Genomic DNA, 13,029 nt, shown 5'->3' on the forward strand with positions numbered 1-13,029 from the left:
CCAGGTTACTGGTTCTGCTGCAGCAGGCTGTTAGGAATTTATGTCAGTCTATGAAAGTGAGAATGAAATGTTTATGCTGTATTTTATTAGGAATAAGATTATATAATGCAGGCCTTCATGTACTGTTCCTTTCAACAGCACTGGCCTTACTTCTTGGATGCAGAACAGTGTCACAGTATCACAGTATGTTAGAGATTGGAAGGGACCTCAAAAGATCATCTAGTCCAATCCCCCTGTCAGAGCAGGAACACCTAGATAAGGTTACACAGGAATGTGTTCAGGCGGGTTTTGAATGTCTCCAGAGAAGGAGACTCCACAACCTCCCTGGGCAGCCTGTTCCAGTGTTCCGTCACCCAACAATTTCTGGGAACACAGTCTCAGTAAGAGGCATGGGGCAGTGAGAGCAGATGACATGTAGGACAATCAGAAAGTGTTTGCAAAAAAAATAAGTTTAGTTTGGAAACCTGACTGTTCCCTTTAAACACCCCAAATTGCAGACGGTTTTCACCTTTCAAGCTAATGGTAAAACTTTTACCCATGTTAAGGTCAAATACTATTCAACATCACTCTTCACTGTCAGCCATCATACTGCCTCAGCCTCTTAGCAAGAACCAGACACTAATAACATCTCACTCTGGAAAAGGAAGGGAGATCCAAAAAACCAGATGCCTACACTGATAAGAACTGACAAGACCTTCAGGAAGAACAGGCAGTCTGCAGTTTGTATGTCAGTGCAAAAAGGTCACTGGACAGGAAATAAAGTGAACATGCCTGGTGTGGGATTAGGCAGTCAGCAAAACGTCTTTCCATTTGTATAAATGGAACAAATTGTACAAATTGTGTCTAGGATATAAGACAAGAGAGAATTCCAGGCTTGCATCTGGTTTATACTATTTGGCTTATCACATGTTTCTTCTCAATGAGAAACAGGCTGGAAATGAGAGACTACAGCACCCTCCTAAACCTGTCATTTCCATACTTGCAGCACGCACTTAAAATCTCAGGCTGCTGAACATACCTGAGTATCCTGTCACAGTCTAGTTGTCAACAGACACAGTGAACTCTGCAGCAGAACACTGTCCCAAGGAAGTACAACAGTAAAAACATTCCAGCATTGAAGAAGACAAGTTTTACTTTATTCACCTCTTAGATCCCTGTTGAAATCATGAAGCCTACGAATTTCTCCTTCCAGTTTGTTTCTCATGGCCTTTTCCAGGGCGTCACGTTTAGAGGATGATTTCTCCAGGTTTTTGTATGCCTCTGAAACTTGCTGAATTTCTGTTTCCAGCTGCAGTGGAAGTGAAAACAAAAACTTACTATTTTATCACTCATGATTATTCAGGTTCAGAAAGGAGATCATTTTCTCTCAAGTTTTCTTTATTGAAGAAACCTACACCTATACATTAAGTAAAACAACAGCCTCAGGTTTGTGATGGCTCCTTCTGCATAAAGGACACCAATGGTTCAAAGATCTAGACTCTCCTTCCAGATTCTAGTCCTGTTTACCCAATACAAAAGCATAGATAAAGCAAACTGAAGAAGTGCAAAGGTAATCTATTATTTTCTAAGATAGGGGCAGTTTGGCACTACTGTTAGTCTGGGCAAAAAGCATTTATATAAATAGCTAGTGTGGTATTAAGTGAGTAAGAAAAATAAAACAAGAAAGGCAGACAAAACTATGCTACAAAAACACTAGTGTCAAATCCTGTGTTACTGATGAGCTTTGCAGCTCTGCAACTGTTAGGCCCCAAAAGCCATAATCAAATCTCCTGATGTCCGCTGTTCACACTTCTACAACTTAGTTGTTCTTTTAAATAGTCAATTTACTAAATGGGGGGAGGGCAACATTTGCAGTAAAATGTTTTATCCTTCCTTCTAACCTTTCGCGTGAAGCTTCTCTGATCACTAAGAGCAGAAAGAGATTCAGTTCGAACTCTCCTTACTAGATGGTTCATTGCTATGGAAGCATGGATGCACGTAACAGCAAACTCCATCAGCGCTCCACAGCAAGTGATCAACAGGAGGGTGGAGGAAAGTGCATTTTTACCCTTCTTTCATTACCAGGAAGCTGTCAAACATTTCTCTAAAGCATTTCCTGGCCAAAGACCTTCAAAAAACAAAAAACCCAAAATGAACATATGTCCCTGGAAAGAGGTAACATAGGGAATCATGAGTGTGAAAAGCCAGACTGGTCACCTGAACTCAAACAAGTGTTTTAGGCAGCCACTCATTTTTATGACCCTGGAGACTGCTCACTGCAAAGAGCAGAGCAAGACCCACAAAGTCCTCAATTGCAAGTAGCATCAGCCTCTTCACAGCTGCAACGCACAAGCAAAGCTGACCTACTGCCCAGTTTTAAACCACTGGTCATCAAGAAGTTATTTCTATGAGGCTACAATGAAAATACCTCTACACATGCATGTTAATGATGGGTCTCACCGGGATATTTCTTTTAAAACGTTTTAGCACCACCTTTTCTACTTGTTTCATAAAGCCAAAGGTAGCAAATAGGTCAATCCAAACCAAGATATTAAGCTTTCACAGAAGTTGTGTGGCATTGAGAGGGCAACAAAAGAAGTGTTAGTTTCAGTCCTACCATCCAAATGTCTTTAACGTAGCCATAGCAGCCTTGTACTTGCCTTGCATAGAGTCCTGCCAACCAGTTTTGTGGCAATGTCCCCTGTTGCCTCCTTGAGTGACTATGGTCTCATGTCATTCCAATCAAGCCCTTCCTGCAGTCTCTGAAGTCTTTTAGACTGATGGGAAAATGAAGCCTGCTGCTATCCTGGGCGTAAGAACACTAGCTTTAATTTAACCAAGCAAGCCAAGCAGTCAGCCTCTTCAAGACAGCTGATGAGGATGCTCTTTTGAGCATGGTCAGTAAACTATCAGAATAAAACTGAGGGCTTTGATTTTATCTTCTGACAAAGTTAAGCTGCTGCCTTAGGGGACAGGCTACAGACTAATCAATCTGCATGTAAAAGACTTTCAAGTAGGTAATCAATCCCTTAGGCAAGGAATGTAACAGTTGCAGATTAGATGAATCAATTATGGACAACACTAGACACAGGAAAGTGCCTGATATCTCAAAATACCCACCTTCTGCAGCCGGGCTACTTTCTCATAACATCCATCCAGCTCCTGTCGTAGAGACCGGTTCTCTTCTGACAGGATTTCCACCATCTGCTGGGCCCTGGAAACTATGGCAAAAGGATCTACTTGCATCTGCTGATACGGGGAAGGTATCTGCTGAGCCCGGGACATTACTGAATAAGAATCTCCTTGCTGCTGCTGCGGGCCTAGGAAGGGCTGGCATAGTCGGTACAAGTCCCCCTGGTGGACTTGGTTTGACAAGAATGGCTGCTGGGTCCGTGGCAGAATTCCAGGATCTCCCTGGCTTGGAGTCAGAGGTTGCTGATGCTGGGAAGGAGACAGCCTGGATGGCGGTGGAGACTGAAGCAAAGTCAAAGATCCCAGGGATGTCAAGGAAGAAGTTGGGCTGTGGTGGTGAGGCGGTCTCTGTTGTAACTGCAGCTGCACATCTGGGTTCTGCCTGGAAAACAGAGAGCAGGAGCTCCATCAAAGTCATGCAGAAGATGGTGCACAAACGCAGTGAAAAGGTGTGGGATGACCCGTGTAGCTCCTTTCCACAGACCTTCCCACACAAAAGATTCATATATGAGCTTTTCTTCATCTTTTTAAGTTTGTTCTAAAAAAAAAATTCAAAATCAAATCATTATCAGAACACATGTTATAAATGCACAAAGGTCTTTCCTCTTCGGTCTATGGTGTACAGAAACACTAAAAGAAACTCCATCAACAGCTACTGACCAAAATTATATTTATAACTTTTCTCCACATTTTGTGGATAAAACAACTAAACTGTTAGGAATGGGCTCTTCCATTTTGTCCTGAAATGTGTCATCTCTCATGAAGAAAACAATGCATTCTCTTCTGCAATCCAGGATACAGAGTTAAAGGGGATGGCTAAGCTCTACGCCAGCACCACTAATGTGAGCTTTCTGAAATATCAACCAACAAGCTGCGGCCTGGTCAAATGAGACAGTTAAAGGGTCTGAAAACCAACTTAGGAACCAGAACCAGGCCTTTCATTCAACCAACAAGCAGTTGATTTGTTTACTGCTCCTAACAAAAGCCTCTGCAGGATATCAAAGACAGATCTAGGAATCTGAAACCTGCTTGAGTCTATCACACAACTAACTCCAAGCTACACCAGCTCACATTTCCCAGGCGCTGGGGATCCCCAGCTCAACTTGTGCTGCATTAGCCAAGTATGAAACCTCTCTTAGAAGATTTGTGTGGATGTATTGTGCTTGGATGACCTCAGGAAGCAGGTTTTTGCTTCCTCCTCCAAAGATAGTCAACCTTTAACTTCTCTGGATGTTCTTTATTCTAACAGTTACTCCTAAGTCACTCCCTCTCCATGCTGCAGCCAGGTTCTTCTTAAGCACAGACCTCAGCCTCATGCAGACCCAGCCTGGCAGTTCAACCTGTTCTGAAATACTCCTGTTCTGATGAAATTCCCCACTCTGTGGTATGCAGTTCAACCCTGCAGCTGGGAAAGTACATGCTGTTGTTCCACCCGGCCATGGCTGCTACAGAATACCCCCATGGTTGCCTGTGTTCCCTACGTGCTTGCTCTGCTGAGTGCAGCAGAGGTGCTGGATGTACAGTACAGCACAACTCTCTCACCACACCAAGAGCATTAATGGCACAACAGTTGAAAACAGCAAGCAAGAAGCTGAACTGGGAACTCAAGGGTTACACAACGGGCTTCTCACTCAGCATCATCCTTCCTGTTCTCTGCAGAAAGAATGTATCAACTCTTCATAGGGATCCAAAGAGGAAATGTCTGCGTTACTCACATCTGGCTGGCAGCGCACAGAGGAGTTTGGACATTCTCAGCCCAACACAGGGTTCACTTTTCAGTATCATGCATCTCATGTCTCATTTTCCCTGCCTTCCAGCAGCGAAGGTGCACAGAAACCTCCAAGCTCACACTCAAATTCCTTAATGGGGAAACAAATCTCGTCTTGTCACTTAGGAAAAAACAAATAATTACTGCTCTAGTTACTGTTTCTCTCTTCCTCACACTCAGGTGACTGTGGCCCCTACCAGCAACATTATTTCAGAAGCTGTATTTCCCCAGAAATGACCCTATGCAGCATGAGGATCTCAGGGGTGATGCAGAAGAGAGATGTGCAATTGATTTCCTCAGGAATGTGCAGTTCAGCAGCAGCACTTTGGTTTTTCCCCTCCTGGGAGGCCAGCCCTACTTATCATTGCATTTACTTCATTACCCTTATTTGACAGTTCTCATAATGAAGAATGAGGCAAACTCATCACATGCCATGCTCAAGGTTGTCTGCTTTGTCTCAGATGGTTTCCAGCTCCTTTCCTAGCTCACCCAGTTATGCGCAGAGTTAAAACTGCATCTCCAGAAACCACTCATCTCCTTGAGATTATTCTTTACCTGACACATCTGTTTTGATGTTATAATCAATTAGGGAATAACCCTGCTGTGACATTTAATCTCTGATGACCTACAGAGGTTAGATCAAAAGAGATACACTGCCAGCCTGCCTCATGGATGCAACAAACCACATTTCCAATTCTGAACCAATACTCTTCCAGTCTGAAAACAACCTGAAGCAGTTACTCAGACTGACTTGATCTTGGTATGTTAGTGTTACAAGCCTATTTAGATGGACTGTTTAGATGCCAAAGTTAACAATTTGAGCTATTTGACTAAAAGCATCTCATCAGAGACACACGGGCAGAATCTTGCCATTTCTGCAGAACCTGAGAGCTAACGAAAGGAGCACAAAGATGTCCAAAGGGAAACGACAGCAGAAGCTAAATACTGAAGGGACAGTCTTTGTACTGACATGCCTGGTAATGACTTTTTTTAAAACCTATTGTGAAGAACAACTCTAGGAAACCATAGCTGAGCATTTCTAAACAAGAGACATTTCCAAGATTTCCAGCATCTTGGCTATCACATCCAAACCCTCTCACAGTCTTGAAATGACACCAATCTTGTGGGTTCAAGCTAAAACAGAATAGCTGGGAGCCTCTGGTTCTGTTGCATTACCAAAAGCACTAGAGCTTCCAAAATGTCCCAAATGTGTTTATATTCCCAGCAAAATCAGGTAACACAACATCCTAACACATAAAATCCTAGCAACCTCATTAAGATCTTCCATGCAAATTTGTACATACATGTTCAAAGAACTCTTTAGCATTCCCACTGCTTCACTTTTTGTCTTATTCTGTGGGTTCAAACCACCTGGTTCTGAGATTCCTCAGATTAACATAAGAATTGCAGAATTTATTTCTCTGGTAAACCAATTTTTCGGACTGGGAGATTCCAAAAGGTAAAGGAATGAACCCAACTGGATTTCCCAGTATTTTTAAGTCAGACTGCAACATTTCAAGGTCCAAATGACTACTGGGGTCACCTGACAGAATTGCTGATAGCACGGTAGCAGCAACTTCCCTCCATGAAAGAGTCAGTCCTTGAGTAACCCTGCAGTAGTCATCAAAATTCCATCTGAACTAACCACTTCATGTAAGAATGCAGAAAGACTCTCAAAATACATGGAAAACAAAATTACACAATCTCCTTCCATTTGCCTCAGTGTCCTGAAGAGCTGAAAACCCCAAACGCAGGAAAAAAAAACCTCAGAGCAACAATTCCCCCGGGGCTTTAAGTCTGAAAACATAACTGTAAGGGCCTCTTCATTTTGAAGACTGTATCACACAAGAATCTCTGCTTCCCTTACGGCCCAGAAACACACACCAAGTACAAACCTGGATTTATGGTTCTACAACTACAAGGGTCACGTTAGCTTTTAAGTCATGAAGACAGAGCTATGGCAGCTCTGCAAGCAATCCCAGCCATTGGGAGTTCTGAAGCTGCCAGGACTGCAAACATAAGTCACACACTTCTGCAGGTAGAGCAGCAAAGTGGGGAGGGCAGAAACGGGAAGAGATCGGGAAAGGTCTCTGGCTTGTTAAAGTTTTTTCTGCCTTCCCAGCTTCTCCTGCCTGTTTCATGTTCAAGAAGCTGCAGCTCCCCTCTCTTTCACAGCCCCCCGCATGAACAGGGACACGCTGACAGCAGGAGGGAGCAGACTTCACTTCATTAGGCAGCTGAAATCAAACCAATGCATTTTTGTTCTGCTTCCCAGTCATACCTGATTATCCCTCACTTTGATGCTGCTGAGGGGATGCAGTGCACAGAAGTGATTTACTAATTATGGGACAAATTCTACAGACCTCTTTCTCAAAAAGTTTCTGTGAAGTCAACAGGATTAATCACCACAGCAGGAGCTCAGTCATTTGGGCTCCCAACAGAGGACGGCGTTTGAATCCGAGAGAGAGAGCGAGCTTCCTCTGCACCCAAAACTGCATCAGCTCCCACTGTTCTGCCACAGGAGACCCTGCAACCCCAGCAGACACCAAGCCCAAGGCACCCATCTTCCCCTCTTAGACTTGCGGGTTTGTTTTCATCACCAGTGCTAATGTGCAGTGGAGCTATTAGGGAGAGAACTAGATTTCGGAGCTTCACTCACAGCCTGCCCTCTTCTGAACTGTCTTTACAATTTCCAAACAGCAGCCTGGATGCCTCTGGCATGCCCGGTATTTACATTAAACCAACATCATTACCAACACATACGTGTTCCCAAACTTACACCGCCCAGGAGCAGGTGAGGCAAAGTGTTTGCAGACTGGTTTAAACTTACCACACAGCCCATTCCTTTCCCAGACTGGGGAGGGTGAAGCATGAGAATGCTGTGAATTCCCCAATGTTTATCTTGCTCAACGAGTTTTATTTAAACCGCATCGGTTAGGTCACCCTCAAATTCCCCCGAACAATGAGGGGAAAAACCCGCAGCAAAGGGTGCGGCTTCGCCAGCAGAAAGAAGGGGCTTTGTTTCCTTGACACACAGTTCAAAAAATGCACACATTTACCAACCCAAATTAATCCCCATAAACACAGAGCTGGGAAAACTGGAGCCTCGGAAAACACTTTATCACCCCAGCGAGGCTGCAAAGACACTGGTCAGTGGTGCCCGGAGCCACGCAAATGTCCTTCTGGAAGTTGTGGGCCTTTAAAATCCACACACCATCACCCAGCTGCACCTTTAGTAACACAGAAGGTTTCTTGTCTCAATGACAGTTTCTCTTAAAGTGTGTGGGAGAGGGAGGGGAAGAGAGGACTTGCTCCCTTCCTTTGCTACGCTGCTCTGTAATTTATGGATTAGTCTTGCGATTGTTCTACTGCTTCAGCATTCGCTTGCAAAGGAAACCTTTCCTCCGTGCAGCTATTTAGGTTAAAAAGTAACCTCATTAGATTCCCAATGCTTTGAAGACAAATTTCAGTTGCTTCCCCTACTGGAAACTTTGCCAGCTGAACCTTTCTCCTCCCCCCTCCTTTTCCCCCACCATGTTCTTTCAAAGCAGCCAGGATCCATCCAATACAGACAAAAATCACCCTGTCTAGAGGAGCTGACTGTTGGCGTGCTTTCAAATACCTCTCCCTTAAACAGCAAGCAGGCTGCGTCTTAGATTCACTATATGTAATATTATGAGTATTTCTGATGCAGTATAACCATCAAGGATCTGTTTCCCTTTCCTGTGTGCACGGAGATTCGAGACCTTTGCATTTGCAAAAACATTTGCAACGAGCTTCTACAATCATTACTCCCCCAAACCCTTTACTTCCCCTTTTCCTGGCCTCTTTATTATTTATTTAGCCAGATCAAAGGGCCTTTTCATAAGGCTTGTATGCTGAAGTCATTTCAGATCACAAACAATGGTGGACAAACTCTGAAAATAGCTCCCCATACGACTAGGAAGGTTCTGAGCAGATTCAAATTCCCCAAAGCTCAGGCTCTGCTCTCAAATACAGACCAGTTACTTTTTCGTGCTCCCCTCCAAGGACAACACAGTATGTGCAAATATCAATGCACAGAGACCTCACCATTTACTCAGTGTAGCAACACTCTCCTCTTGCTCTTTTGTATTATCCTTTTAGCTTCAAAATGAGGGCAAAATCGTTATACCAGATCTCACCTGCACTTGAACAGAGATGAGATGGTAATGGAACAGGTTAAGCCAAGCCATATTTTTAGCCCACCTGAATAAAACTTCACCTTCACCCACATGGACATCAGTGTTGGCTTAAGCCAAATCTAGCTCCTTATCTAAAGGAAACCAGAACAGGCTGAGATTTCAAATGATGCAAGGAAAATTAGTGAAAGCTAAGCTAGCAAAGCTGGGATGAGGCACAAAGCAAGCTCCATTTCCCACTCCTACACTTTGGTCCACTGAATATAACATCTGAGAAACTCCAAAGGAAGCTCAGGTGATGGCTGTTAACCTGCACCACTGTTGCTTTCAGTCACTTTCTCCTTTCCTACATAGCATTTAGATGCAGTTTAAAGCTAAAAAAACCTCTTTTGTCTGGGCAGATGTAATTAAGTAACAGCTTAAGTCTTGCAATAAGTAACTACAAGTTTCTACGATGAATCACACCCTAACTTTGGCTTTTGTAGCAAACCTTTTGTAAGGCTCCAGAGCCTCAGTGTTAAAACTTCCCCATGCCATAAACTCAAGCTGACTCGTTTTGTTTGTTGGGGTATTTTTAGTTTGTGTTTGTTTTGGGTTTTTTAATAAAGAGTCAGGCCTCTGTAGGTAGCTACTGAAACATGCTACAGTCCTTCCAGACAGGGTCTGTAGCTGAACACAGTATGTCATCTCACATAATACACACGAGATCTGTGCTGAAAGAAAACCTGCCCCAGGAGTGAGGGCGATGAAGTCAGTTTTATCCTGTTATTCCGTGTGTGGCTGTCAAGGAGTTTGTTTTAAGATCTTGCTTACCTGACCGACCCATACTCAGGTGGATGCTGATACCTCATCATTGGCCCATCAGATCTTCCCTGCTGGCTCATGCGATGATCACTATAGAAATGTCCCGAGTCCTGAGGTTTGCAGTTCATAGATGGGGTGGACATATTTTTGTATGGATACTCTGGAGGAGGACCCCGCTGCTCCATTCCTTTCATGCTGGGCTGGGAAGGGGCCTGCACTGAGTTCTTGTAGAACTCATTGGAGCCAGAATTCTTATAAGGGTCGCTGGACTGCTGAGGAGAAAGCGGGGAGAGGGGAGAGAGCGGCGCGCTCGTGACAGGTGCGTGGGCCTTGACGCCACTGGTGGCCAAGGACAGTTGCATCAGCCTCTCGCTCAAGGAGCGGACGTGCCCTTGCTTGAGGTCCTTCAGTCCTTCATCCTGGTGGACCTTCCCTGGGCTCACCCGCTGAACTGTGGGCCGCCCTTCAGTCCTCATCTTTTGGTTGGTGACCCCCGTTACATAGAACGCTGCCCCGACGCTAGCATGTGGCTGGCCCCTGAAATACTGTGACTGCACTTTGGCTTCCTCATAGGTTGGGAGATCCTCACTGTTCTGAAGTCGTGGGGAGAGCTGCTTCTCCATGATGCTGTTGTCCACCTGTATCTCCTGGCCCTGGGGCTCCTGACGGGCAGCATGAGTCACAAGCTGGTGGTCCTGGGAGCTCAGCCCTTCGTTCTGAGATGCTGGACTCCCAGTGCTGTTGAAAGGGGGGGCATTTCCTGTGGCTTGCTGGTGTAAGGCAAGAAGGTTACGGTTGTCATTTGGGTTTCCGTATCTGAGCTGCTCCTGCAGCAGGCGTTGTAAAACTGTCGTAGCTGCTTGCTCTTCTGAATTCCTCATCTCAAACTGTGGTGCCTTTTGGGTGGAATGTAAAAGCTGCCCTTGACCTAAGGAAAGGAGACACGGTTATTAGCGCCTGAGTGGATCAAGCAAGAGACATTTAAGAGCAATGGCTTGAAATACAGGAGAAAAAAAGCAGGTTAGATTACCAAAGGTTCCCATAACAATGGGGTCATTAAGGCCCTTGACCTAAGAAGGACTTGCATGCCAGGGGGCAAAGCTTCGAAAGGTGATGAAAGGTGACTTGAGAGTTTATAGGAATATCAATGGACTGCAAGCTGTAGGATGTATGCTGAATACCTCAGACAGCAAGGCTGCTTTCAGGCAGAAAAGGAGACCTATAACTCCCAGGATGACAGTAAAAACGCCTAAGACCTGTTTGCTTTACATTTGGGGCTACCAACAGTGAAATACATTCCTCGTATTTGCAGGCAAGACAAGGATTAAAGGGTGAAATCATCAATTTGTCAGTTTTAAGGGGGTGGGGAGGAGGGAAAAGAGAGGCCCACTGAGATAGTATATGGTTCAAAGGAAGTAAAGATACCTCTTAGCTTAGATTGTTTAAAGCAATTAATGAATACCTTGTCAGCCAGCAGATTTTTAGAGTTATGAAATATCCTAAGTGAGATCAGCACCTAGTCTCCCTGCTGCAGAAAACACAACGTACTGGTGCAAGTGAGGACTCCACAACTTCCTGCTATACAAAGGCAATCAAATCTTCACACATCTAAATATCATCAGCTGAATGCATGCAAATGCAAGAGGAGGAATAAGAGCTGTCTGACCTAAGGAACAGAAAAAGACCTCTGAGTGGCAGGAAAAAACACTGTCTATTAACTAGAGAAATACAAAGCGCCAATGTCAAGCACATCCTAAGTACAGATTATGTCAGTGACCAGCAGTGATTTCACTTCACTCAGTCTCCCAGTGGAGTCAGGAATTTGTCATGGAAACTCATGCCCGCTGGCCTTGCATGAGATGAAATATCCAAAATTAATGATACCTCTGAGACACTTAACTAAAAGCAGAGCTACTTTTGAGCTAGAACAGTTCAGAATAGAGATCATGCTTTACTTGTTGGCTAAGCTGAGGTGCTGCCTTAACAGCAGAGTGCATATTGGCATTCTAGCACTTTTTTTTTAACCCTTTTTTTCTGTTTAACATTGTCCCTTAGCAAAAGGTAACTTGCTCCCAACAGTTGGTTCCATGGCAAAACCAGGGATGGACTGGAGGAGTCAGACCTGAAGGGTCTGCTTTGTTCTGTGTCTCCACAACCACCCAGTTTTCTCCCTTGGACCAGCCTGCTGCAGGAATCTATCCCTGTGAATACAAGGCCCAGACACATCAGGCAGACAGAACCCTTCTGCAACCATTAATGAAGAGAAAGTCAAAACCCACCTCGTTCCAGGCTGCCTCAACTAGGAATTCAGGCCCTGTTAACTGGCCTGTTAATGTGATTCTTCTCAAATCCTAGTTGAAGTGGCACATACCTATTTCCTTCACTTTGACTTCCTTGGTAAAGAGCAGCAGTTCTCCCACATGGGGGGACACACAGCCTTCCTCATGCAAGTCCAGAATCTCCCCTCAGAGATGGCTTCGGTCTCCTCTTCAGTAGGCCAGATCACTTGACACTCTCCTCGCTTCCAAAATAATTCTGAGGAAAGCATTGAAAACATCATTTAAATCAGCAGATGAGACCCCAGGAATAATAAACCTTGGCCCATGTTTCAGATTTTGCTTTTGTAGCTTCTCATTTTCTCCCAGAACCCAACAATTTTGGTCCCTTTGGAATGAATGCACCCCCCTGTCCCTGCAATCTACTCCAGCTGCTGCTTTAATCATGACAATTTCTGCTCCAAGATTAAATGTTGCCAAGTAATGCTTTGTCCCATCTGTGCCTCCAAGTGAAACAGTGATTAAAACCCGCTAATTCTTTAACTCCATTGTTTTATTTTTTGCTAAGAATGAAAGCTGCAGCACAGATGATGATGCCCTGTGCTTATGGCTCCTTTTCCAGTGGTGCCATAGATTTCAAACTACAACAGCACAAATCCTTTGATGAATAGAGATATGGTTAAATGCTTTATAAACTTCAACATATTATGCCTATGTCTGTGAGAATGATCAGTGTATGAATATTAGCTTTATTTTACAGACTGGGAAAGCGAGGGGAAGAAAAGGATACTGAATGCCAGAAATATACTGCAGAGCACAGCTCTAATTCCCAAAGCATTCTTTGATTATG

The 13,029-nt window shown here is 44.3% G+C and overlaps 1 protein-coding gene across 1 annotated transcript in view; it reads right to left on the reverse strand.

Annotated features, from left to right (window-relative positions):
• Window positions 1–10,784, reverse strand: part of AMOT (angiomotin) — a gene marked incomplete at both ends in the record, with an annotated part of 29,783 nt that extends 18,999 nt beyond the window's left edge. Inside the window, 3 exons of the mRNA XM_080624941.1 lie at window positions 1,144–1,288; window positions 3,100–3,553; window positions 9,913–10,784. Of these exons, the coding sequence (XP_080481067.1) occupies window positions 1,144–1,288; window positions 3,100–3,553; window positions 9,913–10,784 (1,471 nt within the window). The remainder of the gene's footprint in view (window positions 1–1,143; window positions 1,289–3,099; window positions 3,554–9,912) is intronic.
• Window positions 10,785–13,029: the final 2,245 nt, after the last annotated feature.

The sequence above is a fragment of the Psittacula echo genome (assembly GCF_963264785.1).
Source record: "Psittacula echo genome assembly, chromosome: 8".
Taxonomy (NCBI): domain Eukaryota; kingdom Metazoa; phylum Chordata; class Aves; order Psittaciformes; family Psittacidae; genus Psittacula; species Psittacula echo.